Source organism: Mustela erminea, chromosome 5 (genome assembly GCF_009829155.1).
Source record: "Mustela erminea isolate mMusErm1 chromosome 5, mMusErm1.Pri, whole genome shotgun sequence".
Lineage (NCBI taxonomy): Eukaryota > Metazoa > Chordata > Mammalia > Carnivora > Mustelidae > Mustela > Mustela erminea.
In genome coordinates this window covers 99,789,426-99,805,207 of record NC_045618.1, presented here as the reverse complement: position 1 = coordinate 99,805,207, position 15,782 = coordinate 99,789,426, and the positions used below count along the sequence as shown (strand labels likewise).

The window sequence follows — 15,782 nt, the reverse complement described above, 5'->3', positions numbered from 1 at the left end:
TCCTCAGAAAAATATTATCCCAGAATTGTTTTAAGTATAGAAAGTGTCCCAAGATTCATGAGTCAGTGCTGGAAAGAAATGCCAACATGTTCATTCTGAACCAGGATATGAAACAGTGACCTAATTAATGCTCCCCTAAGCCTTTTTAGTACCAATGGCTGTTAATCCCTTAAGTGCCTCTACTCAACCTAAGAACACATTTATCTTTATGAACTCATGTCACATGTAAGAGCCGAGTATGCACCAAAGTCATGGGCAAGGTCAGTGTGATGTGAACCGACCTTTTTATAAATCATGGAGAAAGAGCACCCAGAGGTTTGACAGGGATGCGGATGGGCACACACACTGACTCACATGTCTTCTGTTCATGCATGTGATCCATTCATGGTTTGGAGTCCTGCAATGCATGTCCTCAAAACCCACGTTCGCATTTCTCTGTACCAGTGTACTAATGAGAGTTTTGCAGAAATGGCTTGTTGTTCCTCTAAAGTAGAAACTTTCCTGAGATGCTACTTGTGTTGTTCAGCCACTATAAAGGAGAGAAAGTCCCCCAAGGAACATTCAGATAGGATGACTCAGGAGAATTGCATTTCCAGCTACCATAGCTCTCATGGTGAAATATTTCTTTCTTTTTCTTTCTGCAATTTTTAAAGTATGGTTGACACCCAATGTCACACTCGTTTCAGGTGGACAACACAGTGATTCGATAAATTGATACATTATGCTATGTATGGTGAAATATTTCATTAATCTATGCCAACAATTCTTGGGGAACTTTGTCACTCACATTACAGAAGCAAAAGGAAATATTCCTCTTGGAATCAGGTGTGGGGACTTCCCTCTAGTACACTATTACTACACATGAGTCTGGAGAGGCAATGTGGTGTAATTAAGCATACAGCCCCTGGGGCCAGCCTGCTGGGACTCGGACCCCAGCTCTGCCACTTAATAGCCATGAAAATTGTGTTTCTTTTTCCTCATCTATCAACTAGAGATAATAACAACACCTGTTCTTGTGGGGTTACTGTGAAAAACACCTGGGTGACACTTGTGAAGACACCGTTGCAGAATTTAATTTTGAGCCAAAACTCCAAGGAAGTCAGTAGGAAGAGAGTAAGAATGGTTGCCTCTTGCAACTAAGAAAAGTATTTTTAGCCCAAAGCTTGATATTATGGGCCAAAAGAATACAAGCAATAGACTTCTGATCAGTCAGTTTCTCCTGAAACTGGAAAAACAAAACATCCAAGAATTATGGTGAAAGCATTAAGATTAAGACAGCTGCAACAGCCCAATGACAGAAGTTTCAGTAAAATAAAAATTTCTTAGAGTTCAGCCCAGGAACTGTGATGCTATCCATTTCCAAAGCACAAATAATAATTTGAAAATACTTTGGATTCTTATACATCATTTATTTTATACCTAATAAAGTGAAATAGGGTAATAAAATACCCACTATAAAATCTGTTTTTCTAAAATGTCAGCCTTAGTCTTTGCTAATGAGGCTGTAATTTTGGCACATTTGCCTTTTATATGCAACATCACTTTGGGGTAAATAAGGACATAGAAAAAATAATTCTGAGCACATCGAGAAATAGATTTAGATATGCAAATGTCTCTATGTTCCTTCATTTTCATTTCTCTCTTTCTCTCCCTCTTTCCCTCCCTTTATCTCACTCTCCGTCCCTCATTTCGCTTTTTTTTTTTTTTTTTGATTCATTTGTTTAAGGTCTGGACAATATTAAAATCTGAAGATTAGTGAGTGATTAGAGTTTTTATTATCTTTTTGGTCTTTTAAAGCGTATCCACTGAGGACTTAAAAATGAAGCTCTCATGCTTTAATTACCCATGACATCATGTATTTCAATTAATCTATTAATTATACCTATGTCTATACAAGGAAATTTGAGTTTCTTATTGGAGACATTGCAAGCATTTACATGATTCAAGTTGAAACCATCTTGTGAGCTTATTCTTTGATTTTAAAATGTTGACTTGCCTGAAACATGAACAAAGGGAAAATGAAGATTGATAGGGGAACTAATGAAATAAAGAGAGTCCAAGAAATAGGTTGTTTTATGATAGGCTCTGATCTGTAAGGACAGCTCAGAGCAGATATCCCCAAGGAGAATCATTCCATGTCTCTAGAAGCCATTCGAAGAACAGTTTGCTTAAACTTATCATAATTTACTCCACAGTTAATATGTTAAAATTTATTATTTTTATTATTTTATTATTATGACCAGGTGGTTTCCTAACACATGATTACCTGAAGTTAACCCTCCAATTACAACTGTTAGGCGATGCCTGTTTATGGGCAGAGGATCATTAGGTGTTACATCTTCTCTCTCCTCCCCTTCCCATCCAGTCCTGTAGTCTATTTCTTGAACAAGGCAATGAATCCATCTCCTTTTCTCCAATTCCAGATGTTTGAGGATCTCTTTCTCATAAGACCAACTGAATTCTATGCCATTGAAACCTGAAACATGATTTCCCTTCCTAAACTCACTACCTCCAATCAACTGGTCATAATTTTGATTTCATTATGTTTGTTCTAGTAACTCAGGCATGGTTTTCTTGTATCAAAGTCTTTTCTTAAGTATAATTGACCTGCCTCACCTTCATATCTCTTGTGTTATGAGCACTGCTGTTATTTCCTAGGTTATCCACCATAGAACCCATTTCCTAAATGGCTGTTAAATAAACCATCTTTGGGGTGAGATGATGGCAGGGAGCAGATAATTTGATTCATGACACGGAGTCCAATTTTGGTACAGCATACCAGGTGTTCCATAATTAACATTTGTTCATTTAAATGTCCCTGGATGCCATCCAAACTGTTCTCTCCTATTGTTAAAGTGCTACAAAAACAATTAATGGTTTGGTGCTAAACAAAATTTTTTTAAATAGTTGGTAAAAACATTATTCCCAAATATATACATTGAGTTCATATGTTAGGAACTGGAATTGTTTGTTACCTAACAATTCTATGTCTGTGTGTCTGAAGGTTCAACCCCTCTGCAGTTTGAAGTAATAGAAAAGACTCCCAGCACAAAATGGGGACAGGGGTATGTTGTAACTCATAGTACTGTGGCAGATTCTCACAAAGTCACAAGGACACCTTGACCCTCCCCTGCCAGGCCCCTTCTGCTGCCATGCTACTCTCCAGGCTCACAGTTGGCTGTTCTGCACCTCAGAGAATGGACCTGAACTAGCCTGGCTACTGTGGAAAAATGGGGTCAAGTTCCTCAGAAGTCTAGAAATGGAGAAATCACTGTTTTTATGTCACTTACAACTAAGTTTTCAAAAATCCACTGTTGCAGCTACTTATATGTACAACACCTTGAGTAGAATCACTGGTAAAACAAACAAACTCCTCAGAATAGGCAGTTCCAAGTTTATACACTGGGGGCCAAGGCTCAGGATAAATTTTATGATATGTTTTTCACCCATATTATGGGTTACATGGACTTTAGTGGGCCGGGCTGGAAACCCATCTCCCATTAAAGTAGTTCCCTTAGCGATGGGGTCTTCAGTGCTCAAGGGGGTGAGAACAGAGCAATTGTCTCCCCACGGTTAAGGTAAGAAGTACCACAAGTTTGGGAAAGGGCATCACAGCAGCTCAGGACCCAGTCCAGTCCTAGAGACTCTGGAAGAGATCCAGTTCAGGTCCCCCGTGGGCTAGTACTGAGTCAAGCCTCATGTTGATCCGGGGGATGTTTCCCATTCCAAGATCCTGAAATGTTTGTACCTCAGCAGAAGCCAGGGTTACATTAATTTCTGTTTAGCTTCCTCTCCAGTCCCAGCAACCCCCATCCTGCAGCTGGAGGAGTGTTGTACCCACAACAACAGCGCCACGCTGTCCTGGAAACAGCCACCTCTGTCCACGGTGCCTGCTGAAGGCTACATTCTGGAGCTGGATGATGGCAATGGTGGTCAGTTCCGGGTAAGTAGAGCATCTGCTACTTGTTAACCAAAGCCAGGGACCACCTCAGAGGACCCATTGTGGGGTCTCAGGCCAAGCTTCCCCACCTCTCCTGAGACCAGATCATCCTGGCAGGGTCTGCCGGCCCTTCAACGGAGACCTGCATTCACCTTGAACCATCAAAGATGGACAGAGGAGTCTCTGAAGAGAAACTGCCCTCCCCTTCTGAAGAGAAAGCTCTTGTAGGCGACAAGCTCTGGAGTCCAACTGCTTGCTCTCGATCTGAACTCCACCATTTAGCCGTGGGATTGTGCCCACTTCTCACTTCTTTGAGCCTTCATGACCTCACTTGTAAAATGGGAGGTGATAATATTAACACATACCTCACGTATTGTGGTTAAGAGTCCATTAGATAATCCATCATATAAAATTCTTAGCATGCCAGGATCCCAGACCCCAATCTGCTTAGCATCCCACCAGAGAGTTATCATTTTAAGGCTGTACTTTGAATACAAATTATTTTTACTCATTACATCAGCATAGTGTTGCAGAAGCCTACAGCTAAAGAGGGAGGCACATGCCTAACCTATGCTAAAGATGCATTATGCTACGATTTATTTTAAGCCTTTGAAATGTCATTCTTCCTCCCGCCCTGTTTCCTCCCCCTTCCCTCTGCACCACGATAAAACCTATACTTCTGTGCCTTTGAGTGTAATCTTGGTGACAGTTCCTCAAGTTACCAGTGGAGTTACAGACAGAACACAGAGACCACCCTCATGTTTTCAAACCAATTTTGACAAATCACACTGATGGATAGAGAGCTTGGTAGGTATACTATGTGGGTAAATGCCAAGTTAATAATAATAAGCATGACACTAACTATAAGCACCCAATTTTAATTTTTTAAGCCCTAACTGCTAGTAATTACCACTCATTAAGGTGCCAGGCCCACGCTAAATATAAGGCATTACATTTGTCAGTTTGCACACATGACTTCCTTACCAGATCGTCTTAGCAGCCTCATGAACTAGGTATTATTGTCCCCATTTTACAGATGTCAAAACTGAGACTTGAAAAGGCCAATTAGGGACACCTTGGTGGCTCAGTTGATTGAGTGTCCAGCTCTTGGTTTTGGCTCAGGTCATAATCTCAGGGTCCTGAGATCAACCCTGTGTTAGGCCCCATGCTCATCAGGGAGTTTGCTTGAGATTCTCTCTCTCCCTCTCCCTAAACTCCTCCCCTTCCCCTACTCATGCTTGTGTTCTCTCTCTCTCTCTCAAACAATAAGTAATAAAATCTTAAATAAGTAAATAAGGTCAATTAAATGGCTTAGTATCTCACAGAACTTGAATCCAGATCAGGCTGCCACCAAAATGTTTGCTCCTGACAGTGCTCCTGACACTGCCTTCCTCATCCCTCACAAGGGTTGTCATTAAATTGTGGCCTGTTCTTTGTTGACCCTCAGGAAGTATATGTTGGGAAGGAGACGATGTGCACCGTGGATGGTCTTCACTTCAACAGCACATACAACGCTCGCATCAAGGCCTTCAACAAAACAGGAGTCAGCCAGTACAGCAAGACCCTGGTCCTCCAAACGTCTGAGGGTAAGGCCCTTCAGCAGTATCCCTCAGAGCGAGAACTGCGAGGCATCTAAAGTGGCTGGCAAGCCCGGAGGTAACCCCACCACTGCCCACATTCTGAAGTGTTTCCATGACTTGCTCTGCATTCTGGCACAAAGCCGCTGTTCCTCTCCTGCCGTTAGAGAGAGCCTATGGTATGTGGATGTGATCAAACCAAAGAGTCCACAGCGGCAGTTCAAATGGCCTGGGGCGACGGCTTCCTTTGATAACACTCTAAATAAGCTGCAGTTGAAGAAGCTGAAAAAATGAAGGCCTGAATGTCCCCCCGGTGTGTGAAACAAATGTATCTAGGTTCTAGGGTAGGCTCCCATTCTCCACGACACACGTCACTTGCCAATTTTATCCAGATGATTCTAAATTGCTTTGTAGTCCTTACCTGTTTCTGAGGGTGGGGCCGAGGTTCTTTCCAGCTGTGGATATGTGTGACTGAACATGTTTCCAATGGGTGTGGGATGCTAGAGCTGTTCAGAGAGGGCCTGTCGGCCAGCGCGGACCGCCTTCCATCTCACGCCCAAAGCCGAGGCCAGCGGCACCAGGACTGAGGCTTCCTGTGGGCACCAAACAGGAAATGACCAGCAGCTCCGCATTACCTCGCCATTTTCACCTTTGCCCATCCCTCTAGGCTGGGTTAGGCCACCCAGGGCCACTCTACAATGTCATGCCCCAGAGAACTTTGGCTTCTTGGCCATACTATAAATATGTTGGTCATCAGAGTCAAGCCATTCCTCTCAGAAGAGGGGCTTGCTTGTGTTTGATGACCAGGTATAACCTCTGAGGCTTTTAACATTTTCATTCTAAAAGCAATCACAGCACATGAAATTAAACCTATGAAGAGGTATTTGTGGTCAGTGCCAAAGCATTTTCAGACCTTCTGGGTCTCATTTTAATCACAGAAGTCACCCCCGCTGGCATTCCCCATAACCTCCCTCTGCAGAACTAATTGTGTTGATTTTGTTCAAATTCAAGATGTTAGCTCAAAGAACTGTGGTGGTGTTTTTTTTTTTTTCCCACTTCCCACAAACTTTGGCATGCGCCAATCATACTTAAAATGGTTCACATGGTTAAAAACAAGCACAACTTCAAATCCCACAGCAAGGTTGACAGGCCCCTAGCCATAAAGACCGGGCCTGGGGAGCAGTGGTAAGTCTGTGAGGGTTGCTGTTCAAGGAGAAGGATTCGCTGAAGGAAACATGCCCGCACGACCCATTCCCATCGGGTTCTAGGGATGGGATAGCTACAGCCCCCCGAATGACCGTTTTAGCAACTTCTCTCTGGGATGACCTCTCTGCTTGAGAGCAGTTGTCTCTTTCCCCAAGTACCCTGCTAAATGCTAAAACCCTCCAAGAATTGCCTACGTGCAAAGCAGAAGGCCCCTCGTGATGATGGCCTCGTTTCCCACGTGCGTACAAGGTGGTTTGATTGAAGAGTGAAGTGCATGTCATCAGAGCAGGGAGACAGTTCGCAGCAATGTTGCTAATATGTATCATGAGACCTACTACTTCTATTCATAATACATCATGGAACTCATATTCTTCCGCTAAAATCAGTTACTAGCATAGCAGCTTGAGCATTCATGTTTCTCTTTTCATCCTGCAGGAGGATGTAGTTTCTCAGTTTCTCTTACTGTTCATAAGATTATGGTGTCTAATAAATTACAGGATTGGAACTGCGATCCCTCGTACCACAGTCACAGAACTGGGGGTCATTTTCTAAACGAAACTAACGGAACAAGTCCTCTTCCAACAAAGAAACTGTACTGTAGAAATTAATTTCCTCCATGAATTTTATATATTGTGTACAAAATATAAGGTATGTATCTAAATACAAAGAAAACCTTATCATCGTGTAGATATATCAGTATTCTCTGTTACTGCACAGAAGTGATTTTCTCATGATGAAATAAAGTTCACACACATACTTTCTCCATAACTTTGGTTTGTTCTATTTGTTTCTCCCTCATTCTAACTCATTCACATGGTAAGACAAGGTTTAGAAAGCAAGAAAAAAAAATAATGATAGCTAATTTTTAAAAAGTTGATTAAGAAGATCAAAGAGATTTGTAACAATAGAGAAAGCCTATAGAATTAAAGAACTATGTATATATTTTTTGGTTTTCTTGTTTTTGTTTTTGTTTTTAGAAATCAGTGAGAAAAATGCCATTGACAGGGTTCAATATATTAACTGAACTTATATTGTATTCTATTAATCTTCCTTCCTACAGTTCCTGGAAAGGTTTGCTTTGGAAGTTTATTTTCTTTGCTGCTCTTGGGAATGGCATGGCGGTTTGTTTCGGCTTTCTACTGTAACAAGATGTTTTGCGGTCTTCTTAGCAACAACTAAGCCTTTCCCCAAGTTCAAAACAAAAATCCGTATTACAGAAGGGTCCAATTCATATATGATAGCAAGTCTCATTTGTATGTACCTGCATTTAGTCCAAGGTTTAAGCCACTTGTCACTTATATTCTTTGAAGGATCATAAAACCATCTGCTGACTTACAGGTAACATTATGCAAGGGAGATCAGAGGTCTACGTTTTTATAAATGCTGATCATTTTCTCCAGAAGCAGTTCTGCTTATATATCTATTTATTGGGCTGTGCTTGGTAAAGACTCACTGTATGCTACACTGTGGGCATAGAGGGATGAGGAGGTGTCCCCCCTGCTTGTATGAGCTCACAGTCTAGGAAGAGAGACAGGCTTAAAAGACATGTGACTAGTTACATACTTGCAAGTTATTATTATCACTGGGGGGGAAGGAAAGGGGACTAGCAGGAAGACATAATTTGTATCTGGGAATCAGGAAAACAATGAAAAATAATTTAATTCAATGGAAATTATAAAGAAAGTGTTATTAAAAGGGAAAAGGAAAGGAAAATGCATCATTAGGTGAGTTCAAGTGTGATTCCTTCCCTGAAAGCAGAGTTCTTGGAGTGCACCTAAGACAGCCACGCACATAAGCCAGCTGCAGATCTCAACCCAATTACCCTGACTTAAGAAGAAATAGAACTGTCAACAATTAAGAATCTTGATGAAATTTTAAAATGAGGCCCACAACCCCAGTTGTATATATTTTTTAAGTAATCCACTTAATAGCTGTCATGGCTGTGTCACGGTCTTTGAAACCATTGGCAAAAGAATACCTGTTATGTAACAAGGCCTTCTTCCCACGTAGTTCTGGGGCTTATTCTGTCTGGGAGACTCTACTCCTGAAAGAGATTTTTTTTTAGATGAGGCTGAGAACAGAATCGGTAATTTTCCCATTTATTTTTCCCTCTGCCTATCTAAACAGACTAACCTTTTTCTTTTTCTTTAATCTGGAAAGAAAATAAAATAGACCACAGGTAACATTCCTGGGGCTCAAATAACTCAAGACTATTAGCTGACTGAAAAGGGAGGGTTTCTCTCTGACCCCCTCTCAGTGGGGAGAATTGCCAGGGAATGGCTTCATTCAGTCTTACTGGAGGAGGGAATCCTTCAGGGAAGTAAGAACAGGAAGGGTGTCACCCTTGAGTCTGTCAATACTCTCTCACACAAATCTTGCTATCTTCCTTGGACAAATTCTTAGAATTGGAGTTACCAGACCAAGGAGCATGAACACTTTTGAGGCCCTTGATCTGTGTTTCTCAGTTGCTTTCCAGATAGATTTTACACCAGAAATGTTTGAACCGTTCCATTTTTAAAAATCACCTCAATTCTGCTATTTAGTTTAATTTTGCCTAAGAAGCAGCCCCCTAAAAGTGGAAGTGTACCCAAAACAGGACTTTTTAAATTTATGTTTTCGTAGAAATAATATTCTGATTGTTTAACACACAAGAGCTACATGAAGTTGCAACATATTGCAAAGAAAGTGAATATGATCCAAAAAAGAGGGAAGACTTCCCAGAGTATAGAGAGACAGTCAGACAGAAATCCAAACACAAGGAATAACTGTATACAAGGCAAAAGCTTCAAAATCTGCCTTGAGCTGACTATGATAACAAAATCTCATTCATTCAAAAAACATTAATGGAGCATCTCAGCTGTGTCAGGCACTGTGCTGGGCCCAGGATCAAGATGCATGAGGCATGGCCCCTGCCACCAGAGTTTATGGGCTTCATTCGTCCTTCTCCCTGAACTCCATGGCATCTGACTTGGAACACCTAAAAACTATGCTCCCTCACCTCTCTAGAGCTAAGATATCCACCCGGCAATCTAGATAGTCATCTTACAATCAAGAAGTGATAATAACCTCTGATTGGTCAAAAAAAAAAGAAGAAAAAAAGTCAAAGTTAGCTGTAGACACTCCTGTGCTATCCTTACAGCAGGGCCCCGATCTCCTCAGTTCTTGCTATTCTTTCTTTATGCGCAAGTCCACTGAGTTCATGACCCACTCAGGAAGACCACAGCAGACTAGGAACATCACATTAGAAGAGAGAAGAGGTACTGGTGAGGAGGGAAGGTAACTGGGAAAACCGAGAACGACCCCTCCACCCCCAAAAAAGTCAAAAGACGGCATTCTGTGGCTTGTGTTCTTAATAAGAAAGTTAGAAAGTATATTATGAATTGTAAAAATATTTCCATTTAACATTTAAAAGTCAGCATATTCCCTGGAACCCTTGGTAATGGATATTTAGGTATATCTCAGAAGGCTTTATAGAATCATAATACAAAATACCGTGAGAAAACTATTGCAATAAACTCTATCTCATTTTGTGTCAAGCTTCTAAGAACTTTCTTCACTGCCCACTAAAAGATTCCATGAAAAAGTGACAGCCAGCAAGTATTTTTAAGGATACTGAAATCCAGTAGAAGAACTATAGGAAAAAAATCAATTCTATGTTTCAGTTCTATAAGATCCTAAGGGAAAACTAGGAGTTTTTTCTGTTCACTCTAAAACAGCTATAAAGACTCTAGACTACACCTCTGTGCCCACAAATGCAGACCCCTCTCCTGTTCAGATATCTTAATATTCCAGATTTACCCTGTGTATTAATTTCCTATTGCTGCTGTAACAAATTACTACAAACTCAGTAGCTTAAAATAATGCAAATTTATTACCTTACAGTTCTTTAGGTCAGACTCCTAGATGGATTTCACTAGGCAAACAGTGTGGTGTTGATGCGGCTGCATTCCTTCAGGTAGTTCTAGAGGAGAATCTGTTCTCTTTCCTTCTCCTGCTTCTAAAAGCCACCTGTGTTCCTTGGCTCACAGCCGCTTCCTCCATCTGCAACGCTAGAAGTGTAGCAGCTTCCAATCTCTTTCTGACTCTGCACCTCCTGTTTCCCTTTTATAAGGACCCTTGTGATTACCTTGGGGCCATCTGGATAATCTCTCCTTCTCAAAATCCTTACCCTAATTACATTTGCAAAGTACCTTTTGTCATGTAAGGTAAGAGATTGCAAGGATTATATGACAAGGACATTTTTGGACAAGCCATTATTCCACCTCCCACACTCCAGGAGAAAGTATTATAATTATTACCTCGTCCTCCATATGGGAAGACTGAGCCTTTGAGAGGTTAAGTGACATGTCAGACCCTGACCTTCTAGCCTGCACTGCCCAGCGCAGTGCCCTTCAGTGCTGACATTAGAACAGCACTATTTGCACTCAACTAAAAGGAAGGAAATAGGGAAATCTATCTTAAATCTGTTTGTTAAGTGTGTGAAAACATCTTCCAAATGAAGCAGCATTATGTAGCTGCCTCATGTGAGCATCCAGAATCCCAGCAAGAAATGGACTCTAACACTTTCCAAGAGTCATGTTAGAATTTGGGTGGAAAAAATAACATTCTTCCTTTAAGAAGGAGGTGAGAAGAGGCTGTCCTTTCCAACATCAAATCCAAACTCCTACTCAGGTCCTGTCCTTTTCTACTGTCTGTGCATCTCCACTTTCTCACCCACCCACCCTCCCTCCCCAGGATAAGTGTTCACGTAGAGAGGCCCTTCTCCCCTGCTGGGATCAGAAACTGCTTTTGGCTGGCAGTGACAGGTGGCTGCTTGGGAAAGAAAAGGAATTTTGGAGCCAGATCTGTAAGGTCCTTAAAAGACCCTACCAAATGAGGTCTGGGTCTTGAAGCTCTGTTCTGGTTGAAACCACAGAGCCATTTATTGGCAAAAGCTCTCAGCCCTCCAGATCTCAAAAGTGAGGAAACTGGAGAGAAGGTAAACAGTGATAAATGTAGAATCAGGCTTTAGACAAGATGCTCTCAAGCATCTTCTTAGTTGAACGTCCACAGGAATCCTCTCCCTAACACTTTTCAGGATTGTCTTCTCTAATGACAATAAGAGGGTTAGAATTCTTGAAATTATGTCTTAGAAGATGCTTTCTAAAAGGGGGCATAGAAGATGTTGTTCATAAAATTAAAATGCCTATTTTCCCCTATTAGACTATTACTGTCACATTACCCCTTCCAATGTGATAGCTCCTTCTCCCACACATTGAAAGAAATAACCAAAAGAATATTCTGTGGTATAAGCAGAATATGACCCCAGAATAGCCCCAGATGCAAAATCTCTTTGCAGATATCTTATAGTGATTTTGGAGAAACGTAAGTACGGTATTCTTAAACCCTAGTGTACTAAACCTGCCCCACCCCCAGAGAAGTTGTAACCTTGGGGTGGGGAAGATGATCCTTTGCCTTGCAGTCCTTAACCGCCCTAGTCCATAGAACTGCTCCATTTAGAGAAGAAAGATTTACCCTCACTCAATATGGTACAGGATTGAAAAAATGATATTGGGTTCATCTGCACAAATCTTGGTCACCCCAAGACCACTGGAATGTGTCCATGGCCCATGGCCTAAAGTTTACCTTTTGTACATTTCCAAGGCACAAAAGAGAAGCAATGGCCTTGTCACTCCCAAAATTTTATCCCCCTGGAATTGATCCTGCCTGGGTCCCTATCCTGTCCTACCACAGTGGGCAGTGTGACTTGGGATGTGTCCCTTAACCTCTCTGGGTGTTTTGTTGTTGTGTTTGGGGAGGGGAGTGTTGGGAGGGGTTTCTTGGTTTGGAGGGCGGTTTGTTTTGTTTTTGTCTCTTAAACTATGGACTTAGAACATATAACCTCGGAGTTCTTTATAATTTGTACCTCTGGCTTTCTTGTATGGTTTATTTCTTCAAAACTACTGCTGAAATCTGTCAACTGTTTATGAAAATGTGATGAACAGGCATAGACACCTCCTGCCTCTTGCAAGGATCATAATAGGTCTTAAAGATCTGCCTGTGATACTGAGAATTCAACACTAGTAGAAAACAGTTGATAAAGGATCATATAGGGGAGAGTATATTGTCCACCAGAGATCATCTTTCCTATGCCTCTGCTTTATTTTTCCCTGTTCAGACCCTCAGAGCTCCCAAAACATTAGTTAGAAGAATGTGCATTTCCAAAACAAAATCCTCAAGGTAGGTAAATCATACCTGAACAAATTTGGGTAGGTTTTACAAAATCCAAAGTAAGAGGCATGCTAGTTTTCAGAGCCCAGAAAAGAGAAATACTCTGTTCCTTTTAATTTTGACAACATGCATGACATCCCAGGGAATTTCCTCAATTTTTCCATAGAACTAAATTGGATCCAGACCCTGTCTTTGGTTCTGGGCAATATGCTTTGCAGTTGACACTCTGGGGAGCAGATGAGTCCTTTGGAATCTGTTGTATCTATTTGAAATGCAGGAATTTTTAGTTCTTTTGATGGCAGTTACTTAGAAATAATGCTATGGTATTCTAAACTGGAGTGGAGGATTTGGTGACAGAGCATGCAGCTGTCCCAGGGGTGTTTGAGAGACTATTTCTTCTCTTAAAAGGAATTTTTTTCAAAACAAATTTGTTTCTTACTTCTCAACTGCAGTTAATGCCACACTTAAGAGAGCTTAAAATACCACGTTTCATTGTAACTCATGTACCAGTTGGACATAATGATACCTTCAGATGCTTATTAGATCATTTAAGGAGACTCAGCCTCCTTCATTCATTTGTCTCTTTAAAATCTTCCCCCAAAAAGCAAATTATTTTACAGCTGGTTTATAATTGAACTGAAACTCAACTTTACTGCTGCTTGTGCAGTTCTTACTGACATATCTTGTCTTACTGGGTTTTGAAATACAACTGTCTTGCTGGACCAGCACTCACGGGCTGCCTGAGATATGAAGCTGTACCCGACCAGACAAAGAGATAACCAAGAATTCTACCAGTCACAAAGAAAGCTGCATTAGCATACACTGTCAGAAGGAAGCCCTGTTGGTTTGCTTTTCCTCTTTGAATTCCAAAAATAACACCTCACAGACTGGTGAGGAATATTTCCAAAATATTCTACCACACTACAGAAATCTTTCGTATTCAGTACATGTTGAAATCAGTCAAGAAATTCTGCCCCTAGAAGATTTTGTCTAAATTATTCTCTTTCTTGTGGTCAGCTCTCCTTCCAAGTTCATGTTTCCCAGCTGCTCAGTTTTAATACAATGTCTGGCACATGGTAAGTGTTTAATAAATGTTAACTAATGAATAAGTAAAAGAAGTATGTACCTTTAGCCAAACAGGAGTATATCACCTAGACATTCTTTTTTCACGTTGAACCCAAAAGTCAGTAAGTAATACGTGTGATGTTCAGCGGGTCTTCACTTTGATAGTTCTTGATGGCTTCTTTTAAGCATAGGCCTCAACTCCAGAATCCAGCCAGTCCTGGGTGGGAAGGGAAAGCAGTCTAGTCAAGGACAAGAGGAAAATGGTGGCCATTAATAGAGGTGATGCAAAGTATGTCTTGACATATTTCCATTATGAGGACTGTTCCCACCGCGCAATTACAGCTGTGCCTAGAGTCACCATGCCAGTGTTCAGCCAGCATCTTACTGCTCTTCCCATTGGTCTTCCCTGATCAGCTGCTTTTACTCAACAAAACTATTCAGCAGACTGGATCACTGCATATCATCAAACAAGACATTTAGAATCTTTTAAAGTACAACTTGTCTTTCTCTAGTGATCTGTACATTAAAAAAATTAATAACAGTGATCCTGGATATTAGCTATGACCTGGAACATAGCTTTTGTATCATGTATTTGGTAGGAGGACGGGAGGGAATGGGGAGGTGTGAGAGACAAACCCCACTCCTATTTGTCTTGGCTAAGAGCATTAATGGCTGAGAAGTCTTCTCCAGATCTCCAGATCTCAATAGTGGTGCTTTCAAGAGGAGGTGACAAAGTGGGATGTAGTCTTCCTGCATCCCATGGGTATAACATAGAATATACCCTTGGGTGGTTCTGTGTATGTTCATTAGTTAAATCACACAGCAATGTGTGATCACATTGTTTAACTAAACCAGGGAGTGGTAATACTATACCCAATATTGTCTTAGTGTCTTTGGTTCATGTTTTTGAATATGTCGAGTGGGGCAAGACAAGAAGAGTTAAGATTGTAAATTCAGAGCATAGAAAAAGGGCAGGAAATAGATTCTTTTTAGCCCAGAAAAGGGAAGATTTAAAGGGGATTGGTGAGTAGGGTCTTCCTCTGCTGAGACTCCTGTAATCTAAGATAGTATCAAGTGACATAGATGACTTACAGGCAACTGACCAAATATTTGCACTGTGTGCATAAAGGGACACTGCTTGTTTAGTATGGCTGAGATCGGGTGGAAAAGAGTCTCCCTCTTGTAATTCATTCACGAAGTTTTCATGATGAGTTAAGAAATTTTTTTAGGAACTCCTTAAAGAAAATGGGGTAAGAGCCCAGCTGAAGGGTATGGGAGGCCATAGGTGTGGGGAAAAAAAGATGAAAATGGAGATGGTTGGATAAAGTGGGTATTAAATAAGCTTGCCTAAAAAGAGGGCATAGTTCAAAATGAGAGGAGTGAAGGAATATTGGGTCATCGGTAATTAATGGATCCACATAAAAGGCTAGAAAAACAATAACTATTTTAGTGTCAAGTTATTAATTCCATGAATAACCACAACTACTCTCAGGCCCCGTCCCACAGAATGGTGCCATTACCAACTCGGTACTCAGAGTAGGAAAGGTGAGTATGTTTCATGATGGCTCAGATATGCTCCCCAGGGTCTGGATTCGGTATACATCTCTTCATTGGTTTTCAGATGATGACTTGGAGGTTCAATAAACTCTAGAATTCAATAAACTATGTACGTCCTTTCCCTTCATTTTTAAAGCAACAATTATTTTCAATATAATGAATTGATTGCTACCACCTGGAAAAAAATACACTTCCAAGCAAATTCTTGTTAATAAAAAAATCTTTTA

At 41.0% G+C, this 15,782-nt stretch overlaps 1 protein-coding gene across 8 annotated transcripts in view; it reads left to right on the top strand.

Annotated features, from left to right (window-relative positions):
• TRIM9 (tripartite motif containing 9) overlaps positions 1-15,782 on the top strand; it is a 108,557-nt gene that overhangs the window by 80,117 nt on the left and 12,658 nt on the right. For 7 of the 8 annotated variants that reach the window (XM_032344211.1, XM_032344210.1, XM_032344205.1 and 4 more), the window contains exons 6-7: positions 3,786-3,943; positions 5,388-5,526. In XM_032344211.1, the coding sequence (XP_032200102.1) occupies positions 3,786-3,943; positions 5,388-5,526 (297 nt within the window). The remainder of the gene's footprint in view (positions 1-3,785; positions 3,944-5,387; positions 5,527-15,782) is intronic. The other variant, XM_032344204.1, reaches the window with a different exon arrangement.